Below are 23,855 nucleotides of genomic sequence, written 5' to 3' on the forward strand. Positions count from 1 at the left end.
CCGCGGGGCCCTTTTAAAGCCTCCACATTAAACCTAGGGGGTCAGGGATGATCTACTATGCCCCCTTATGGTTATTTCCCCCTTTGTTTTGGCCTCCTCTTGTCTCTCAATCCTACCGAGAGACAAGATGGCGGCCGCTCCGGACTGTTTAGAATGTTGACAGACACCGGAGAGCCAATCAGCTTCGCTACGCGAAGTTCTGGTACGCGCCCCGGTCCGCGAACCGGGGAGCTGCCCGGTCCGCTGTTACAGATATATATCTTTTTTTAAACGGTAATTTCTCAAAATCCACTGGAGCACATATATTGAGACCTACAAAAGGCACATCGGGCTACCAGTCCCTACAATTTTGCCAAGTTTCGTGCAAATCCATTCAGCCGTTCGGGCTAAAAGTGAGGCCAACCGCCCTATGGAAAACTCAATGTTAAAAACACGTTTTGGGACCCCCCTTTTTTCTCGGCCCCCCCTCGACGAACCCCCCCCAAATTTTCAGGGGCTGCTCAGAAACAAAATGTTCCATTTTCCAGAAAATTTCATCCAATTCCGTCCACAAACGCCAAAGTTATTAGACATAGAATTTTCAAAAATCCCATAGGGAAAAAATCCTAACTATATATACCTACTGGCGACCGCCAGTAGGTAATATGTATGTATGTATGTATGTATGTATGTATGTATATATATATATATATATAATATATATATATATATATATATATATATATATATATATATATATATATATATATATATATATATATATATATTAATATAGTCTCTACATATCTACAGTCTCTACAGTCTTATGCATATCTACTGGCTCCCCATGCAGGCGAGGATTAATTTCAAGGCCTTTTGCCTTATACACCGTGCCCTTAATGAGTCCGGGCCGGAGGCTATTCGCGCTCTGGTGGCCTATTATACCCCTGGCAGAGCACTCCGCTCTTCCCGTAAAAGCCTGCTGGCTGTTCCTCGAATATCCAAGGCCAGATGGGGTGGAAGGTCCTTTCGCTTCCTTGCACCCAGACTCTGGAATACGCTCCCCAACTACCTGAAGGGGATCTCTTCCCACACTCTGTTCCGTAAAGCACTCAAGACCTGGTTATTTCGAGAAGCCTATCTCTAATTCTGCCCTTGGAAATTTTTGAGCTTTCCTTTTACCATCTTCCAGCGCCTTGACGCCTACGGTCATAGTTGCGCTTTTACAAATTTCTATTAATAATAATAATAATCTACAGTGTAATATCACCTCCTCTTTCAACACGCACAGAAGCGATTGGCAGATTGAATCAAGGTTACTCATCTACCACATGAAACAGACTGGTAATGCAAGGGACAATGGGACAAGCATCTAGCCATGAGAGGTTTCAGCTGGCCATTTTTGTAATGATAAAAAAGTAAACTATTTGTCCCTCTCCATGGCAAGGAAATACTACTTTAAGCAGAGTTTTTGGTACCCTATCGTGGTGAGATGTCAAGAATCTATCATCATCCTTATCCTATAAAGATTTAGCAATCTAGGCTGCGCCTGGTGAGTACTTTTAGCATTACTAGTGTTATTATAATACATTTAACTTGACACTGTATTTAAATATCTGTGTCTGAGGTTTCCTGCAAACTGCAAAATGATGATAACCATTTGTTTTTAAACAGAAGATAATAACAGTATAAACATTTACAAGACTACCTGCTTGACAGATCTTCAATATCCTTAATAAAAAGTCCTCCTTGATGTTTGCACAAATTCTTGCAGGCGCGCATTTTGTCTCCATCTTTATATATGATATAATTTTTCCCAGTTTCTTTATTTCTGATGAAATTGATCCCATCTTTAAGATTTCCTTCTTCCTCTGCCTTGATTGACAGCAACACTTGGGCTCTTTGCTCACAACTGTAAAAACAATAAGCATTAAAGGTTACTCAAGAATATGTATAAAAGATCTACAGTATAAATGAGTACATTGCACCACTGCAACTAAACACAATTTGAAAGGAACTTTCTGAAAAATGAGCAAATAAGAGGTCCTCATGGTAAAGGTATGGTGCAAAGCAATGTGTGTTATCGCACACTGACTTCTTGGAGGCTCGCCTTGCACTCTGCAGTATCACTGATGTTGGCCATAAACCAACCGTAGAGCATGTTCCCATAGGGAAATGCGAGGTGATGTTAATCCCTGCACCCCATGGTAGGCACCTCAAGGAGCCTACCACGGGGAGCAGAGATTAACAGGGGGCACAATAGGTGTCCCCTCGGCCACCAACCGGAGGCTGCAAAGGAAATGGGCCCTGCTAGGGCCCCCCATACACGCTTTCCGACAGGGTTTCCATGTCATAAAGGCCAGCATGGAAACACTGCATCGTAATCCAGACGTGTAAACCGTACTCTATTTGAATTACGGGATGGTTACGACTGGCCGACTGGCTCCCTGAGCCTGTCGGAAGCCAGAGGGTATGACTGGCCGGTTTCAATTCCGTCTGGATGAATCAAAATCAGCTGGTTGGAATTCAAACCTACGATGAGTGTTGGAAAGCCTCCGACCTAAGGTTGGAGGCTTTCTGACACTCATCATAATAGGCCCCTAAGTGACAGACGGAGGTGCTGCAGCTTGCTACCTCAAAGACGTGGGACTAGTCGGACCCCTGCTGACAACACTCCAGTCTGCTCCAGGAAAGTGCTGATTGCAGCTTTCCAAAACTCTGAGACATGCAAATGCCATATTTGGTTGAGGGTATTTTTATGTTATCTGGCTATTTAAATCTTACCCTCAAAGTACCCAATGTACCCCAAAACCCTAACACACGCCTGAACAGATATATTTTTACATTTGTCCTTGTTGCCAATTTATTTGCCGCAGTTTTCTAAAATAAATGTTTGACTGTCAGTTTATGCTTTTCAGGAGTCCTCCTCCTTTGTGTTGCCCCTCCCTGGCCCCTTAATTAATGAGTACTTTTTCCATTTCCAGCACTGTCCACTCATCACTTTTTTGCAAACTTGACTTTGTAAAAGAGAAGTGTCATAGCAGGTTGTTTTCAGGGAGTATGAGGTTATGTTCTAGCTTCACTGTGCCCCTTCCTTCTTCCAAGCGTGGGAGAGATGAGTGATGTAAAATGCTGCACACCAGCTCAGATGGGGAGGTGTGTTCTAAGTCAAAATGGGGTTAGATGCTAAAAGGTCATAGATAAATGCATCGCCATTAGCTGAGTTTGAGAGTGTAGGGGTCAGAGAAGCCCTAAGGTGTATGTCTTATGGACGAAGATAACAGATAGTACTTTGTAACCTCCTCTAACTAAGGCTCCCTTCTATATGTGACTAAATGTAACATTTTCAAAACCAAATTAATATTATTTAAAACCTTTTCTAAAATTGACTACAAGTGTATCAAATCTTGGATGAAGACAGTATCGGTTTAAATGATAGCAGTTAAATTTAGTTATTCTGATTGGCAGCTACTTTACATTAGAGCCTTTTTATTTATACCTTACACTGACGGAAATACAGTTTAAATACTTGGGGCCATATTATCAAGAAAGGGCGATACATTAACACCAGAACCTGGGCTTCTATGGGAATTCACAAAGGCATATTATCAAGTCCATTATCGCCGATTTAGAGGCATTTTCCTGCCGATAAAAGCGGCGATAATGTATCGCCCTTTCTTGATAATATGGCCCTTGCTTCTTTTATCCCCGTTTTTTATATCTGCATGTTTTTAAAAGAATTCACACTTGACCTTTGCACTTCCGGCGAACAGTGGTTCAGTACACTATCATGGCCTGTCTTGACTCCGGTAATTCCCTCTACTTACTTTGGCCTGCTTGCTTCTTTTATTCGTCGTGTAAAGGTTGTAATGAATGCTGCTGTAAGCCTAAACTTCGGACTTCCTCGTGCCTCCTCGATAACAGGTCATCTTGCCACGGTGCATTGGCTTCCAGTGGCCAAGAGCACCTTGTTTAAGGTGCTTTGCATTTGCCATTGTGCTAGTCACTTTTCATATCTTCAGCATAATCCTTCGGTCTTCTGCTGCCAATCTGCTTTCTCCTCCACCACAAAAGAAGATATGTATGGGAGGACGCTTCTTTTCTTACTAAGCAGAACAAATGTTTTAAAAGAATTGTTTTTCGGTAATTTGTATAGACTCCAACCTACTTTCTTTTTGGTAAAAAAATTGCTCTTTTCTGCCTAACTGCCATTGCTGTGTATAATCCATGTGCGTTGCAAAGTGAGCTAAAGAATGGTGATGGATTCAACCCAGATCTGTGACTGGGGGAAGTGTCTGAAAAGTTTCAACACTCCGTCCATCATCTCCTTGTGTTTGCTTTGTTCGCCCTTAGTTGGCAGGGTAGGCCCAGACTTGGGTCCCTTGCTCACTTTGCCATTGGATTCAAGCTTGCCTGGCTGATGAGGGCTGTTAGCCCGAAACCGGTCCCAGGATGCGTGTTTCTGGTCCAGGGAAGACATGGCTTGCAGTTTGGGCTGGACTGTTCCCATGAGGTACAGGGTCAAGACTGATTTGCATATAGCTGGGTCTGAACTGAGGTGGTGAAGTGAGCTAAAGAATGATGGTGGATTCAACCCAGATCTGTGACTGGGAGTAAGTGTCTGAAAAGTTTCAACGCTCCGTCCATCATCCTCTTGTGTTTGCTATATTCCATCTGCGTCATCTAGCGCCGGTCTCACGCTGCTGGGCTGGGAAGCAATGTGCTTTACAAATCCTTAATTAATTCTTGTAATTTATTATAGTACCTCAATTTGTATGATTTGAATCACAGATGATAAGAAGAATGTGGTGTAACAGTAGCCCTGAATGTGTCAACATGAACTCCGAATGGTCCTCATGAATCAGCCGTCCATATGTGCACACAAGGGAGAATAGCAACACAAAAAGATGATGGACGGAATGCTGAACATTGTCAGACATCCATCCCAGTCACAGATCTGGGTTAAATCCATCGGTTTTTTGCTCACTATGCCAACCCAGTTTGAACCCAGCCATATGCAAATCAGTCTTGATCCTGCTCCCCTTGGAAATAGTTCAGCCCGAACTGCCAAGCCAGGTCCACTCTGGACCAGAAAGAATCATCCTGTTCCCAAGGGCAGCAGTGTCAAGATTGAGTTGCATATGACTAATTCCAAACTGGAATGGCATGGTGAGAAAAATACTATGGATTTAGTTTCAGATCTCTGTATTGGGGGGGGGTCAATGTTTGACAATGTTCAGCATTCCGTACATCATCTTTTTGTGTTTGTATAGTCGCCCAAGTGGAAACTGTATGCCCAGACGTGGGTCTCATGCTCATCTTTTTGTGTTGCTGCTCTCAAGGGAGTAGCCAGAAAAAATAAATATCCAGCACTTTGAGCCATCCAGAGTGGCAATGAGTTAGGCGAGCGAGCCCAGCACTCTTTTGTTTGCTTCCTCGTGGGAATTCTGAAAAGTAGCCAAATGGTACCTTTTCCTTGTTCATTTCTAATCAACTCAACCATCCTTCTTTCGATCTTTTCATCCATCATTTCCTTTTGTCATTTATCTACCTATTCATTCATCCATCCTTCTATCCATCTATCCTTCCATACTACTCACAACCATCTTCCCTTTCTCCAAATGTCCTTCAAGGCAATCCAGCCTTCTCTCCAGCCATCCATCACCATTTTGCACACTATGCCAGCTCAGTTTGGACCCAGCTATATGCAAATCAGACATGACCCTGAACAGTCCAGTCCGAATGGCAGAGCCAGGTCCTTCCTGAACTGGAACACAAGCAACCTAGGACTGGTTTCACCCTAGTTATGTGCTCATCAGCCGAGTCTAGCTTGGTTCCAATGACACAGTGTGCACGGGATCCACGAATGGGCATACCCGTCCCACTGAGTGTAACACAATAAGCATACAAAGCAATGATGGATGGAATGCTTAAATTAATTTCCGCCACTGGTAATCACTTTGGCCGCTCCCAAACCATCATTATTATGCACACTATGCCACCTCAGTTTGGACCCAGCTATATGCAAATCAAGTCTTTACCCGTCTCCAATTGGAACAGTCCAACCCAGACTGCCAAGCCAGGTCAAGTCGCCCCTTAACCGGAACACAAGCAACCCAGGACTAGTTTTGTCTTAGTTAGGGGCTCATCAGTTGGGTACAGCTTGGTTCTGAGTGACATAGTGTGCAGGGGACCTATGTCTGGTCATACCCGTTCCACATAGGGCTACACAATAAGCATACAAAACAGTGATGGATCAAGTGCTTGACTTAATCTCAGTCACTGGTAATCACTCCGGACCGCATTCCAATCCATTGGTACTATGCACACCATGCTACCTCAGTTTGGATCCAGCTATATCAGTCTTGACCCTGCTCTAAAAGGAACAGTTCAGCCTGACCTACCAAGCAAGGTCCTACCTCAACACAAGCAACCCAGGACCAGTTTCACCATTTTTATAGGCTCATCAGGCGGGTACAGCTTAATTCTAGTGACACAGTGTGCATGAGATCCAAGTCTGCGCATACCCGTCCCATTTAGGATAACACAATAAGTATACAAAACAGTGATGGATGGGAGGCTTGAATTAACCTCAGCCGCTGGTAATCTCTCGTGCCGCATCCCAAAACATCGTTATCTTGCACACCATGCCACCTCAGTTTAGACCCAGCTATGTGTAAATCAGTGGTGACCCTGATCCTATAGAAAGTGTCCAGCCTGAACCTCCAAGCATGTGCAAAAGACTTTATCAAAGGCCTTTTCTACATTTAAGGCTATGGCCTTCATAGGCCTCTATCAAGGGCATGATAGAAGGATTATATATTGTAAATGCTCATCTTTCTTTGGGAAAACCAGTTAGGGCAACATGGATGAATAGGTTGAGAACATTTTCAATCGGTCTGCAAGCACTTCAGCATATATTTTACAGTCAATATTTTAAAGTGAGATCGGACGATATTTTTTAATTTCTTAAGGTCATCACTTTGTTTTGGAATGACAACTATGGTAGTCTTGGATGCAATGCACTAAAATCTTCCATTTTTGACAAAATGTGAAAAGAGATTTTGTAGTGGTGTTAGGAGAGATGATGTATAAACCTTGTAAAATGTGTTCGTGAAGCCATCCAGGAGAGGCTCTTCCCTAGTTTCTGACCTTAAATTGCCTTTGGGATTTTAACTTGAGGAATGACATTGTTGAGAGTATCTTTAGGTTCTTTTTTCAATTTTGGGAGTAAGAGTTTGTCAAGGTAGTCCCTACAGCATGTAATGTCAATAGCTTTAGTGGGTTGATTAGGTTTTTCATAAAAGTCTTTGAACACCTTTGAATTTGTTTTAGATGAGGTGCGGTCAACTCGCTTTTATCATATTTTAAATAATTAGTAAGGTATCTTCCTGCTTTCCTGTTTTTTTCTATACTTTGTTCTGCTTGTCTCATTGAAATCCACCTATGCACCTACTACTTTTGTTGAATTCGTATTTAAGGCTTTTCATTTCAGAGAGGACTGCAGAATCTTTGGTTTGATTTAGTGTAAATTCTAGATCTTTGATCTTGAATTATAAGTTTTTTAGGCGCTGCTGATCCTTTTTGTTTTTAGCATTCATCAAGTTAATCACTATGGTTGGGCATCACTTGCGTAAATCCATATAGTGCAATCATGCAGAATTACACAAACATTCTGTGAGCTTTTGTGAAATTACACAAGAGGAATAATTCTGCATTTAGTGCTGTTTTCTTAGCTCACATGCCATAAAAGTCCACAATGCATGCCAGGGTGCATTTTACACTAAGAAATAACACTTAATGCAACAGAACATTAATAGCAATAGCGAGCAATTCTAGCACTAATTTCTTAGTGCAAAATGCATCCTCGCGATCAAACCATGGACAAGAGGATGCATTGACAATAGAGCTAAATGCAACAGAACATAAACATCAGCATGATCAGCTGCTCGTACTACTAAATGTGCGCTTGCAGTAAAAACAAATTTACCCTGAATTCCTCTTAATTACACGAGGGGAGCATAATCACATTATAAGCGATAACTCATAATGGTGGCTTTCAGAGCATCCCAAAAAAGTTCAGCCGGAGTTTCCTTCATTTCTTTTTTCTTTTAATTTATATAGTAATTGATATCCACCTCTATCACCTGTTTCAATCCCTCATTATCAAGGATTTTATAATTCATTCTCCATTGTTTCGAGGGTTGTAATTGAGCACCTAGTGTCAGCTCCTTTGAGATACAGGTGATACAGTGCTAGACGCTCTTAACTTTGTAAGGGATGCATTATATTCATGAACAAACTGCACTCGTATATATTCAATGTTTGGTTGAACTTTGCGCTTATTAAAGTGAAATTTATATATCATTGTATGTAAATCTGTAGAGTGAAATTGTGACGTAATTTACAGGACTGATTAATATTTTGGATGTATTTAGAGAAATCATATAATTGTGCACGTATATATTGATTAATAGGTAACCAGATGTATTCACTGTTATAAGAGTCATATAAAGTTCTGTGAATGAGTGCATATTAAAGAATGTTTTAGTTTAGCCCGAAATGTAGGCCTAACTTTCGTTTCCTTCAAGGTTTCATTTCTCCTCGTTTGCTCTTAGGTCAGGAGCTAATTAAAATGTATGTGTGTAGAAAGCTTTCTTTTTACCCCTACTGCAAGTGCAAGAATTTGACCTCGTTATTTTAGATTTAAGAAGATACATGAGAGGAAAGGAATGCCTTTGAGGTGCTCAAACAGAGAGAAAGGAGGACACCTTCCGTGCCTGGTGAAACTTGGGAACCAAGGTCGGAGGACAGAGTTGTAAAATTAATTGGACTTTGTGGAAAGTTACTCAAGAAGGTGCTCATGGAACAATGTACCATGTGGCCCCTTAGGAGTGTAACTTTGTCTTTTTGTTTTAGAGACAGGGACAGATTTGCAGGACCTCTGCTTTTGACTGAGGAAGGAGAACGAGCTCTGTAGCTTTATGCTACTTGACCCATTTAACGTGAGTGTACTTCTTCGGAAGTCAACACGTGCTGGCACCTTTTGGGAATTATTGTGGGAAGCTAGAAAGGGATGCCATTTTAGAAGTAGAGTAGGGACAGATTATTCTTAAATTACGGAAATACAAATGAAAAAGTATTTGAATGCAGCATCTATACTCAGCTGTGTTCTTATTTACGAATTTCTTATTTTGTGCTTATTTTGTCGTATGAACGATATTTGTAGAATGGGCTCTATATTAGAGTTGATGTATCCTTACACTTTGATTTTGAGGTGTGTCTATATTCTATTGTTCCTGGCTTTGTAAAAAATCTACAAAAGCTAAATTCTGAGTTCGTAGTTATTGGATACTGATGATAGAGAGAATTTATAATTGGTAAAATGTATTCTTTCCTCCATACTTTTAGCAGGCACTAAAGACCATCGGACAGATATTTCTAATTAAATTCAGCCTTATCAAAGGTATGATCCAATATTATTATTCGTTCAATTTTGGGGGAGAAAGTTTGTAGAACGAGTCAACCCTCTACTAGGAGATAGTTGATCCTTGAGTAAGAATCATGGGGTTATGAGTGAAGTGTATACTCACCTCCAAGTTGGGTTAGGTGTTCTCCATACATCTATCAATTTGTGTGATTTGCATAGGTTTAAAAGTTGGGCATGAGACTCAGTGGATCCAAAATTTACATTTGACAACCTGTCCAGGTTACCATCCATTAGAAGATTAATGTACCCCCTAATAATATTCAAATTTTGTGTAGCGAATTCAACAGTACTTTATTTAAAGATGTAGGGTTGACATTGTTTTGGTGTAAATGTTAACAATATAAAATTCAGTATTAGCTCTCTTTTTAGAAATATTCAGCCATCTACCTAAATTGTCTTGCTGATGTAACATAGAAGTGATATTTTAATTTGTTTTAATTGAGGTACTTACCTATTTTTCTTTTAGTCAGGGGTGAGCTAAAACAGTTGTTGATCTATTAATACTTAATGTTCACTGCAGCTTGGGCCTGTTGTAGTCTCTTGAAGGAGGATGACATCCCCTTGGTATTTTATGACAGTAATCAACTATTTTTTTATTTTGTCCGGTTGGTTTTGGCCTTTGTGTTCAGTGACAGCACCTTCAGTGTTGGGGCATTGTTAAAGCCTTACACCCCGCCGTAGCGGGCTATGCCGGCTATTAAAAGCCAGCTCCCGGATTAAAGGCCCGAGCCGAAGGCGAGGGACTTTAACAAGGGACAGGACTTTAATAGCCGGTATAGCCCTGCTACAAAGGGCTACAAGGCTATTAGAACATTCTACCACTAGAGGGCAGAATGTCCTAACAAATAAAACAAAGGCTTCTCGAGGGGATTTAAATCCCCTCGAGCTCCGAGAGGCCTTTGTAAAACATTGGAATGTTGCTCTGCGGGCCTTGGGAGAACTCCATTGTCTTCAATGCAGCTCCCAAAATTCCAGTGTTCCAATATGTGAGGAGCTACTAGTGTAATTGTCTCAGCAATTCACTTGTTTAAGTTACCATTGAGATGTATCATGTTAAGATAAGATACCAAGATTGCATATGTATTCGTTTATGATTTGGAATCAGAGTAGGCGAGAGAGGAAGGGGAAATTTAAGGGGAAGTAGAGGAGAGTAGTATTAAGAGAATGAAAGAACAGACAAAAAACAAATGGAAAACCTGGTAAAAAAAAAGCTCACCCAACCCACCCCTTGAGAGCCTGAAGGCTGGCCATCTCACCATTTGTGAATGACATGGAGTGGGGGAGCACCACAAGAGGAGACCTGAGCAACATGCATCTTGGTAAACTGCAATCAGATGTCAACTTGTTAGAAATGTGAAAATGTATAGCACCATCGAAATGAGCACAATACCCGGCCAAAACTCTGGAGAGACACTCATAAATTGGTGAGAGGAAGAAAATAGGATAATTCAAAAAGTATATGTGAACATAGTAACAATTAATAGAGCAATCTGCTTAGGTTTTCTGAACCACATGGATGTTATCCCAGATAGCAATAAGAATGGATGTACCATAAAGAATAGCTATAAAAGTAACAGCAACTGTATCTACATCGTAGGTTGTAACAGTAAAAGGGACACAACCCCACCCCCTTATTACCCAAGGGAGTGTTACAGGTATAAACTACCTAGCAACACAAAAGAAGTTTGTTTGGCAATTCTTGCAGTAAGATACAAGGTACAGGTATGCGTTGCCCCGGAGACAGAAGCTGTTATATGTACTGTTGCCTACTGATCCATGGGAGCCTGTTTTATTCCTGAAATGTCTGAAGTTCGTTTTGATCATTGAAAATTCTGAGCTTGTCATTAAAAATGATTTTTCAGTGAGATGGGCCCATAAAATAGTGAGGGATACATGGATCTCGTAGTTGTTTCCTTAGGTTGAAAAAGCTTTTTCTACTTTGTATATCATCTCTTTGACAAAGTCTTGAGCAGTAACAATGTTTGCTAATCACAGGATAAGGCACCTTTGGAGTTTAGAGAGAATCAAAGAATTGTTGTCATTTTGATCTTTCATCCTCAAGATAGCTGAAGCAGGATTCAGCTTCAGTGATCCTTCCAGCAAGGTCTTTGTTGTCTGTCCATAGTACCTGGATAGCTACTTGCATGAGATCTGTGTTTTCTTTGTGCCAGGTCTTGTAAGGATGATAGTCTCTGCAGTATAAGCTCCATATTAGTGGATTGATCTGCTTTAGATTTTAGTGGTAAAACTCGCTGATGGAGGAGAAGAGTTGGGTCTCTTTTGGTCAGCTTTCACGTCCTTGGTCTGCTTCCTCTCTTTGCTTCTGCCTTCCGCTATGTCTTGATGGAAGGGGTCGGCTGCGGTGCAAAAAGCAAGAGAGGATACGCAAATCAGGGTCGAGAGCATATGTGCTATCAAAATCTCCCACTAAAGGGCCTAGCGCCAAGTCCACATGAGCCTCAAATATGGGAGAGATCTCTTGTGGCTGGAAACCCTTGTGAGGCAGTGAGAGGGTATAAATGACTATCCAGAGGTGTAAAAGGAAAACGTCTCTGTGCCTTCACCCCAATCGCAGGTCCGTCTTTGGGTCACAAAAAGAATGCTCAGGCAACAGTATATAAATGGATTAAGCTCAATAGCTCAATATTCCTCATATGTCTATTGGGATAGAAAATCACTTTAGACAGCAGGACTAAAGAATGCAACAGTTAGTAGAACCAGGACTCAAGTATAATTGTGCAATATAATGAGGGTAGGACAGGATGGAGGCCAATTGATATACCTTACAAGCTGAGACCTAGAGAGTTACATTCAAATATTTTTTGATGACCAATGTGGAGGGGGTCCAGTACCTCACGCCTGACCCTCCAATCCCCTGCACCTGATCTAGTCATGAGAGCACACTCAATAGATCCTGGGAGTCCTCAGGAAGGTTGATTAAGGGCCATGAATGAAGTTGTCAGAAAAACTTTATTTGTTTTGTGCTTGGGGACTAACAATCTGAGTATGAAGGATGAGGGCCATTTTGTTTGCCTGACTTTCGGGCATATTTACAATGAGGTGACGGAGTATGGTGTTAGCCTTTCTGGCTTAACGTCGCAATCCGCCACTTCAGAAACTCAGGGCTGCACCATGTTTAGAACAATATGATGCAGTCCTGCGTTTCCCCCTACACTGGTGCTAAACTTAGCAGCCTAGCGCCAACGCAGGCACCCTTGCACCATAGTGCAAGGGTGTCTGCGTTGAGGGGATGATTGTTTATGTGCAGGAATGTCTCCCCTCCGGCACATAAACAATTTTAAAATGATGTTATGTAACTTTTATGTGTGCTGCTTAATGCAGTGCACATTGAAGTTGCAAAATTTCATTTTTTTAATTGTTTATGTGCAGGAAGGGTTACCTTCCTGCACATAAACAATCAATGGCAATTTGCTGTTTCTATGTGTGCTGCACAACGCAGCACACATGGAAACAGCTAAAACGAGGAGAAATAAAGCATTTCTCCTCATTTCCCCTGTTTAAGACCAAGTTTTTCCTGGTCTTAATTTTTGCACTGCCTCCTATTTACACCACCATTGTAAATAGGGGGCAGCGTCAAAACCAATGGGTGTTGCTGTGGAAGGCCCACCACAACACCCTTTGCCCTCTCCTTTCACGCTATGTACAACAGGAAAGGTTGCCTTATTTACAAGGCAGCGTTAAGCCACATTAAGTGGCTTAACACTGCCTTGTAAATAAGGCGAAGCCCTATTGCCATCACTTCACAATGTTACTGAAAGTCACGTTGTAGTGGCGATAGGGGCTTGTAAATATGCCCCTTTGTTTCTTGCTGCATTTGTCCAGTCAGAACAGAGATGTTTCTGGAAGGATTGTCAGTTACAGTAGGTGTCAAAGAGCTAACATATCAGAAATCAATTTCAGCAGGACATGAGTCGGGCGTACACGCGGGTGGACGGCGTCCACCCACTTTTTTCACAGGGTGGACGCCGTCCACCCTGTCAAGAAGATGGGCCCCACTGAAAAAGATGCTGAACCCGTCCCGGTGTAATTTCAAAACACCGGGACACTTTCAGCAGCGCCTGCACGTTATCTGCTTTTGATCCGCAACAACGTGCAGGCGGGGACGGAATGGGGCTCTCTTATTTCTGACTCATGCTGGGCCCATAAAGGCCAAATGTGAGGGGTCATCAGGCTTGCTTTTGTTGGAGTCTCTTGAATGGGAGCAGCTAGGAGCTTCACACCTGATGCAAAAGCAGCGGAGGGGAAACAGAGGCTCACATCTTGTTAGCACTTCACACATACTTGGAGGCAGCTTTTCACTTTGTTCAGGCTCTGTTTAGGAGATATGCATGCACTGTCAGAGTGTCAGATGTGTTGATCTTTCCCAGTCTTTGCACAAAATAAATAGCATTTATATAGTGCTTACTACCCTTGAGGAGGCGTTGTAATAATTCAAATATCACAATTTTTTCACTAAGGGCAGAGGAAGCGTTACGCTGACAAAAGGCAACATTATTTTATGTGTAGCATTCAAAAGTGGGAATCTTCTGCCTAAATCAGGAGGGTTTAGAAGTATACTCGAAATGTGCTCAAATGTAATCATGATACACCTACTAAACATATATGTGAAGGCTTAAGATCTGATGTCACCTCTTGTGATGCCACGCGCCATGATGCCACTTGCATACTGATTAACTAGGTTAGTCCCCCACTTATTTTTTTAGGACTTGTGCCCTGAATTTCTGGCATCTTTGAGTCAGGCATCTGATAACACTCGTTATCTCTAGAGTGCTCGGAACATGAGAGAGAGAGAGAGAGAGAGAGAGAGAGAGAGAGGGGGAGAGAGAGAGGGAGAGAGAAGAGAGAGAGAGAGAGATAGAGAGAGAGAGAGAGAGAGGAGAGAGGAGAGAGAGAGAGAGAGAGAAACGAGAGAGAGAGAGAGAGAGAGAGAGAGAGAGAGAGAGGAGAGAGAAGAGAGAGAAGAGAGAGAGAGAGAGAGGGAGAGAGAGGAGAGAGAAGAGAGAGAGAGAGAGAGAGAGAGAGAGAGTGAGAGAGAGAGAGAGAGAGAGAGAGAGAGAGAGAGAGAGAGAGAGTGAGAGAGAGAGAGAGAGAGAGAGAGAGAGAGAGAGAGAGATATGGTTTGGGTCGGAGAGAGAGAGAGAGAGAGAGAGAGAGAGAGAGAGAGATATGGTTTGGGGCGGAGGGAGAGAGAGAGAGAGAGAGAGAGAGAGAGAGAGAGATATGGTTTGGGGCGGAGGTGGTGGAATTTGCAGGATGAGGCTTGTGGTAAAGAACGTGGTGTGTATTTCCTTCCTTTTCTCACTTATGTTGGTTAACGATATTGATAGTACAGCAAGTTAGTGGAGACAGTGGTGGGTTAGAAAGTGGGTGTTCGTGTGCTGCACTTGCCACATGGTAGAGCTGTGCTGCAGGGGTGGTACAGATTTGTACATCATACACAGTTCGCTCCTCTTTCAGAGACGGTTGTGTTCTGCAGGGGGGTTGTACGGTGAGGTGATGAAACTTCAGTGGTTTGAACTGCATACGGTTTTCTACATAATTGGCATGTTTCCTGCTATAACAGAGGGGCCTCAAGGTGAGTGTCGTGAGAGTAGCTGTATGTGTTCCAGATGTGTGAGAGTCCTTAGATAAAGCAGGTCATTAGGGCTGGCGTCAGCTGGAAAAATGCTTCGCAATGGAAGCTAGCTTAAATTGGGGAGAGGAGTTGGCCTAACGGCTTGGGTGGTCGTCCTCGAATCACTGGCGTAACGAAAAGTGAGGGGCCTCCCTGCACGGTATAAGGGGGCCCTCTCCGGGCTCAATCAGGAGTTCTCCCGGCCAGAGTTCAGTGCCGAGGGGACCCCTTGGATCTAGGGCCCCCCACCCCCGCACCGCGTGGGCTGCGGGAGCCTGTGTTACGCCCCTGCCTCGAATCTGGGGAACTGGGTTCAAGTCTGGCAATGACATTGAACATTCTGTGATTCTGGGCAAATCACTGAATCTCCCCGTGCCTAACAAAAATGAATGTGTCCTCATGTAATGCAACTGGTGCTATGTAAGGCGCTCTGATACCCGATTCGCGCTATATAAAACTCTGGTAAAAAGAAAATCTATTGGTAAAGATCCTTTTTAACATTTTCTTCCAAAAAAATGAACACAAAAGAAAAGTAAACAAAGATAAACACTGGTCAAGTTAATATTGTACTCGTACATTTGGTTCAATACAGATCTCTGTAGCCCAGTAATTCAGGACCCTGCCCAAGGCAGCGCCACGCCACCGTGACTGCGGATCCTCAATGGTCAGCATTACATTGGCTGGTCTCCTTCACTGAGATTACATTAATATCTTGTCTTAACAAATGAACCTATGGTGTAAACTCATATCATCTGGACAAACTGCTAAGAAGTTAATTAGCAAAATGGCCTCCCATGTGCATAATGCGACACCCAACGGGGATGTGGGAGGGTGCCTCTATGGGTGTTCACAAAAAGGAAACAATTTGAGTGCCTCCCAGATATCTTTAGGTTTGGCGGTGGGAGGCATTAGCTCCGCGTATCATTCAAGTTGCTCATTACAATATACAAGTGACGTCATCCACACATTCTTTTTGGATCACTTCTCTTGCCCCAGGGACATGCCATGAATCTCTCAGCCATCAGCAAAGCTATTGCAACAAACTGTAGCACACTGACATCTCCTTCACACAGCCCAACAGGGTCACTCTTGAATCCATTGGCATTGTGTTGTCAGTCAATATTGAAACCGCTAATAAGACTTTGTTCCAGTATGCCAAGAGTAGACAATGGTACAAGACCATGCCAGGCACAGCATGGCTGCGTCCTGTCTTCCTTCCACAACGCATACACCGCGAGTCCATTTTCAGACCATATTTGCAAAGTTTAACAGGTTATTTTCAACATTAAGATTGCCTTGGCGCATTGCGATTGTTTTTTGTTTCAATGGATAGTTAACAATGCCAGGGGTACTGCCAGCAACTGCCTTTGGCACTCCTGTAGTTAAGAAACCTTCCAATGGACAGAAAGAAATAAGAAAATAAGGCAGCAGACCTTCTCCATCTTTGCACCCAGAACTTGAATGTTGTCCTCATATCCGACAGTAGCCTGCTCCAATTTAGGAAAGAGCTGAAGTCACATTTCATTAAAGGACACTGCATCACAATGCAATATCAGTACCACATGCATGCACACATACATACGCACATCCCACACTGCAGGATGACTTCTTTGTGGTAACTTGTTTCTATGGTGTGTGTGCATGGATGTGTTTCTGTATATTTTTCCGTGTTGTGAAGGTGTGCATGCAAGTATGTGTGTGTGTGTGTGTGTGTGTGTGTGTGTGTGCGTGTGTGTATAAATATGGGTTACAGTGGCACGGTCTGTAGGGAACATCAGCACACAAGAAAAAGATTATACAGCTATGCTGATGATTATGGTTTGGGTTTAAATATTGTAGAAGGTTGATGTAGTGAACATTGTCAGTTGGGGGTTGGGATTTCAGGAGGGCATCATCATTGCTTGTGGGACTATTGCGTGTAATTGTTCACCTGGCTGCGGGATTACTTGGATGAATGGGGTTTATTATAAATGTCTGTATTTAAAGGGGACATTGGGTGCCTACCTCCCCCCAAGTCGTTATAAACACTGTTTTCAGTTCTGCACTTTTGTGTGATAGCCTCATTCATTCTCCATATTTTAGTCTTGTTTTACTTTCATGGAAGTGATTAGACAAACATACCTTTACAATTAATGATTTATAGTTAAAAACTTCAGGAGTGGAGACAGTGTCCATAGTGATTGGGTGTGAGGTGCTCCACAGAAAGGAGATGGCCCTTTCCCTCAGCAATATACAACAAGCACTGACAAAGCTATTTGGAGTCAGTTTTTGTAAATGCGCTGTGGCAAAGGCTATACATTTAGATGTTTGTGAAGGGAATTGCTTGGTAGTAGTTGGGCTAGTTTGTGTGTGCTGGTGGCATCTGTGCTAAAAAAAGAAAATAATATAGGGCTGGGGGTACTGGGGGCCACGTCACAAACGTGGTTGCAAATTGTGCACTGATATTTTGTGACTTGTTTCCGATTTTGCAATGCAACCTATGTTCTGAAAGGTATCAGTATTGAGTTGCAGGACTTGAATTATTAATTGGGGTGGGTGACTATCCACCTCAAAGTATAATGACAGCCTTTTCAAGGTTAATCCTTAAAGTCACTATATTAACCTCAGCTCAAGCCCCTGGTAGCTATGGCACAGAGCAGACAAGCTTACCATATGGCAAACCTACAACATATTTACGGAGGACTAACACAGGAATAGAGTTTAAATATAAATAAAAATCCCAAACTGAATTAGAAAAATAGTGTAACATTTCGGGAAAAAGAGATCATTAAAATGTTAAAAATTGAGTAAGGGGAGGCAGAGATTTGAACTTTTAAATGTTTAGGTAGGAATATAGCCAAGAAGCACAGAGGGCCAATGATGGTCAATGGTTTCTGTAGACTGGACCTATGGGCTATCTGGAACTCACTGCAATAGAATGTGAGTCATATACACGAACCAGGGGGCAGATTTACTAATATTTTACGCCCCTCAGCAAGGCAAGGCAACTGAAAGGGAAAACTTGTAAGGAAACGTCAGATATGCCCCATATTTACAAATATATGTTGCATTTCTGCTGCCTCCTTACACTGGTGCACTGTGTGACACCTAGCGCATACTCACACACCCTTGCACCATGATGCAAGGTTGCCTGTGTTATGAACCAGATTGTTTTTGTGCAGAAAGGCACCTTCCTGCACAAATACAATCCTTAAAGGCATCACACATAGAAAAATGAAGTAAAAGGGGAAATAAAGATATTTTTTCTTGTTATATCCGGTTCTGGGAGGCATATCAATTTGGTGTAATTTCCAGTTTTACAGCTCCTTGTAAATCCGGGAATGTGCCCAAATCCATGGGTGGATGGGTGGAAACTCCAACACTCCACCAATGTACACCTTTGTGCCGCAAGTAAATGCAAGGCAGTGAAATGCGCTGCCTTGCATTACCTTGGATTTACTACACCACGCAGATCCACGCATGGCAGCTTTGCATGGCTTAGTAAATCCCACTTAAAGGCTTGCATTGCCTTCAGTCGCCATACGTGACGCAAGGGAAACACAAGCACTTAGTAAATTTGCCCCCCCCCCCCAGTTAATCCTGGTCAAAGATTTTCCCTTCTGACTTAAGGCCTGATTATGATCTTGGCAGATGGGATACTCCACCACAAATGTGACGAATATCCTGTTCACCCTATTACGAGATACATGGGATTAAGTGGAATTATAATATGGCATACAGGATATCTGTGGCATGTATGATGTAGTAACCCTGTCTGCCAAGATCATATTCAGGCCCTTAGTCCTTAAGTACCAATACACCACAAGAGTGCACTTCTAATGCTCCCCAAGGCACCTAGAAACTAACAAGGTGTCAGGCAGAAGCCAACAGCACTTGTCACTGGTCAGCTGGGCAGTTGCAGGAAAGTCCTCTTGTAGCTTGTTGTATCCTTCTACCTTGAAAAGGAGGTCAGCCTACTGGCTCTTGTAGTCTACTTTGTCCTCTGTATAAGAGAGAGAAGGTCCATTACTTCTGATTTCTTCCCAGCTCACAGACAGGAGGTTCAGTCCAATTCTGATCTCTCTCAGGTACAGGAGTGTTCTGAGGTCAGTGCCTAAAGATGCTATATTTATTCCTGGCACAAGCTAGTGGTTGGGAATGATTCCTGGGAATACTCTAAGCAAAGGGGTAAAGGTTCCCAGGGCCAACCCTACCCACTTTGGGCATTTTCAAGATGGTGAAAGTCTTCAGCCACACTGAACCTTGGCTCTGAGGGCTGCATTGTGGGTGGGGAGTGTACTATGGTAATCCTAGGGAACTCCCACATCTAACACTAAAATCCAGTTTTGGGCAGTCACTGTACCCACAAAAAATCAAGAGCCAGACATCTGGTATAACAAAAGTAAGATTTCCTAACAACCAGAGAGTGGATACACAAGAATTGTTTTGCCATTCTGTTTGTCTTCTTTTAAGTGAGGCTCCAGTGTTATATATAGAGCCCAGAGACAGAAGTCTGGTGGGGAAAAGCAGGTCCTTCTACAAACAGTGGATAACCAAGAATTATCTTGGCTCCCTGTTCTCAGCCTTTCAAGTGCTCCCCAAAGAGTTATACGTAACCTCAGCAGACCTAGCACGCAGGGTTTAACACAGAAGCAGGATTTTACACTGTGCTGTGAAAAACAATGCTCACAGTCCCCTCCCTGCTTATTCCGAGAGGTTCAGAGGGGTCTTTTTACCCATTCAGGTCAGCCTAATTTTTGCTCCAGGGAAGCAGTTCGCACCTTTTGCACACCTCTTGAAATGTTAATTGCTGCCTGACAAAAGTGGGAGAACAAATACAAATTTTGCCTCCAGGAACAACAAGCAGGGAAAAATAACTTTCTAAAAGGTACTTTCCCTTAACATTTATTAAAAATCCAACTTCACCATTGAATTATAATTTTAATAACTATTAAAAATAGTTGTTAAAATCTTTTTTTAGCAAATCTCATTCCAGAGATATAGTATTAGGATTTTAATTTGTACTCTGGTTTGCTACATACAACAGCTAGGCTTGCAAAAATGAAAACTAGTTTTTGGGTTTATTTCCATAGGATGAATTGGAGTTTTAAAGTGCTACATTCATGCAACATTGGCAGGACTGAAACCATGTATGCACTGCCAATGTAGTGGATGGCAAAATAGGTGCTGCAGTCCACTAGTGGTATTTAGCTTCCAGGCCCTGGGCATATCTTGTACCATATACTAGGGACTAATAGGTAAGTAAAATATACAAATTAGGAGTATGCCAATTTAACCATGTTTAAAGGCAGAGCACCGGTGCTTTCTACAGGTTAGTAGGAGTAAAGTGCAAGGAGCACTTAAACCAGCAAACAAAGTCGGGTCAGCAAAAGGCAAAAAGAATATGGGGTGACCACGCAGGAAAGGTGGATTCCTGCAGTGGAGGCTCACAGAACATCATGCAAAATAAATATTAATTAAGCAGGTCACAATTTGCAACTCTCTTCCTCCTCCGCAATTGGCCAAAAACTCAGGGATGGTGGCCTTGCATTCTCAAACAGGATATCTTTTTAAGCAGTCCATGTTCCTTAAAGGATCAGGTGTCGCTTTAAAAAAATGTTTCTCTAGTCTTGAGTTTTGAATAACTTTAAGTCAGATGTGGAGACATGGAGAGACCTCCCCCTTACACATCTACATTATATATACGGGGGAATGGTGGTTCCCGCCTGCTACCCGCGACTCAAGTGACGCTGGCAGCGTGGATGCGGGCGACCAAGACCATGGGCTGGACGGGACGGATCACGTGGAACACACCGCTCTGGGAGGGTACTTGGTTCAGGGAACTACATAAGCTTACGGAGTTTGGGACCTGGGATCTCCTGGGGTTCTCCACAATAGGGGACATAGTCGAAAAGGGGAGCTTAAAACATGATTCCGAAAAAAAACTATACGAAAAGGAACAAAGGTGGGTGAATCGTCTTGAAACCCACATCTGGGGACTCAATGACAATATACCTTGGCACCAATTCGCGAAATAACTTCAATATATGCCTCAAGAGATTTAATAAGTTGACAAATGAGATGTGGGACTAACAGAGTATTTATTTCCCCAAGATAACTCAAAATGCAAAGCAACAATACACACTCCAAAGAATGGTCAAAACCTCAAGATAAATAGCTCTTCAAACATCTCGCCAATGCATATGAACAAGTAGACACGGCCAAACACTAGGTCGATACCTTGAGTAGAAAAGCCCTATAAACAAGACAATGATAACACCTGACATGCACTACTGACCTCTTTGCTAAAACATGTCATAATCAATCCAGTGGATATGCCACAAAACAAAAAAACGAACATTATAGCAAGACTAGCAACTGGATAGTCGGATAAAGCTCTGCACCAGAGAAAGAATAAAGAGATTGAATAATGAAATAATCAAACTGTTTCCACACCCCCTGCAAAATAAATGACATATCGTACATGTGCCACTGTAAATGTACTTTGAAACTGAAACAATTAAGTTTACACAAAAAAGAAACACGAGCCCTTTAAGAAACAGAACGATGACGCACTGCAAAAATAAATGACATATCGTACATGTGCCACTGTGAATGTGCTTTGAAACTAGAAACAATAAAGTTTATACAAAAAAGAAACACGAGCCCTTTAAGAAACAGAACGATGACGCACTTCCCCATCCAGGGGCAGAGTCAGCACAAGCGACGGCAGACTAAGCCATGCGGGTAATGGCGTCTAAGCGTCCTCCAGACTTCGGCTACTCTCCGAAAAAGCGGTAAGATCTCCACACACATTTAATTAACAGAGTTCCGCTTTCCTCTAGCTCTGAGCTAATAGAAAGCTGGAACCTCCTGAAGAGGCGCAAAAACGATCACCATTAGGTAAGAAAATCGCCAGCCGAAGGTACCTATGCATGCGCAGAATTAACTAAAATTGTATGAATGAGAATCTTTCTGAGTGCCGCATGTTAAGTGAGCAGTCAACAAATACGACATATGTTGGCTCGAATATTCGGTCTGTTTGTGAAGGGTGCTATATAGAACAGAGAGTTTCGAACAAGGCTCACATCACTTTATGTCTGAGATCAGTAAATATGACTTATCGCTCCCATGGGCTTTATCATACTAGCCCTTTTTTTGAAAAATTCACTAAAAAAGCAATCTTTTCTATGATAACAACCATACTCTCAGTCCTTTGCCACCACTAGTCCTCCCAATCAACTGTCAGATTCATTCTTAATATAGATTTTAGAAAGATTAGACATGAGCTGATTTCTTTATCCCCCACATAATACAGCGTACTACACTTATAAGACATAAAAGTGTTTTTTCTTGTCTGTATTTTCCTCTCTTTCTCTCCATTTAGAGCGCAAAAGAGGGTGATTGGTCAGTGAAAGCCTAAAACAAGGCACTCTAAAAGTCACTACACAAATGGTGTAAGTACATGACGCATTTCAGTGTTTGTTTGTTTGTAAGTCCTGACGAAAGCCCCATAGACTCCTGTGAGTCAAGGGGGCTGAAACATGTCGACAATACCTTGAACATACTTAGAGATCAAGTAACTTGATCTCTCATAAGTACCATTTATGTTTTACTAGTATAGACTCACACCATTTATTAAAGTTTTTGAGGTTGAGTTCTATATATTTTTTAACTCACTTTTTCACGATTATTCACTTACCCTTACCTTGTGGGGGCACCCCTCAATATCTCTGGACACTGCAAACTAGACCAGAGGAGCCTCTGGATGAGGCGGGCATTAACTACAAACTATAGCACCCAATGATAAATGCCATAACTACAATGTGGGGCGGAGAAAAGATATACACCGCAATACCGTAATACATTGAGTTTTTGAGGGTGCTATAGTATTTTCTATCCAAAGGTTTAGAATTGTAACAAGTGTCCATTTTTACACCTGATTACCCTTAGTCTCAACCTGGGGAAATAAATGGACATTTTTTCCTCCTCCCTACCGCTTGATCACTTGAGCTTAAAACATGGACAAAGCACAAGCAGGAATATGACATGAACAACTCCCAATTCCTTAAGAACGTGCAACCACGTCATTCCTGGCAGGCGGAGAATATCCCCAGTGACCAACTCCTGGAATACATGCCTTTGGGCAGGCTCTTGCAAAACAAACTAACACATATGAGGTCATTTTTACATACAGAACCATTAACAACATTATCCCGGATGGGTCAGTGGGACTCCGATCATGGTGGGAGCGGGAGGTGGGGGCCAAGGAAGACATAGATTCGGAGGTGGCGTTAATGCACCCCAAAGAAGACGCCATAAAGGCGAGACTCCGACTTATCCAGTTTAAGATATTACACCGAACATACTACGACAGGGACAGGCTGCATAAGATGGGAAGGGCAGAATCACCACTTTGCCTGACTAGCACCACGGCTAACAGCGACTTTTTTCACACGGTTTCGTCATGTCCCAAACTTCAACCATACTGGACACAGGTTATTGGATTACTGGGAACTGTGCTGGGGTTACATTGCCGGTGGAGCCCAGGTTTGTGATACTAGGGATGCCAAGCAAGGTGGACATCACCAGAACACAGTTAACTTTTGCCTCCTTGGGGCTGGTGGTAGCCGAAAGAGATATAGCCAGAAGATGGGGGGTGGCTGATAGGTCAACTATTCAGGAGTGGACGAGGGGTATGGACATCTAGATGACAGCCGAGCAGACCACATACCGTAGCAGAGGGTGTCCTAATTTTTTTAATAAAATCTG

General features: G+C 42.5%; 1 protein-coding gene across 1 annotated transcript in view; it reads right to left on the reverse strand.

Moving 5' to 3' along the window:
- The window catches only part of LOC144829101 (cytidine monophosphate-N-acetylneuraminic acid hydroxylase-like), a 694,590-nt gene that overhangs the window by 488,927 nt on the left and 181,808 nt on the right, over positions 1-23,855 (reverse strand). The window contains exon 2 of the mRNA XM_078687905.1: positions 1,688-1,891. Coding sequence (XP_078544031.1) covers positions 1,688-1,891 — 204 coding nt within the window. The remainder of the gene's footprint in view (positions 1-1,687; positions 1,892-23,855) is intronic.

Source organism: Lissotriton helveticus, chromosome 4_1, assembly GCF_964261635.1.
Source record: "Lissotriton helveticus chromosome 4_1, aLisHel1.1, whole genome shotgun sequence".
Classification (NCBI taxonomy): domain Eukaryota; kingdom Metazoa; phylum Chordata; class Amphibia; order Caudata; family Salamandridae; genus Lissotriton; species Lissotriton helveticus.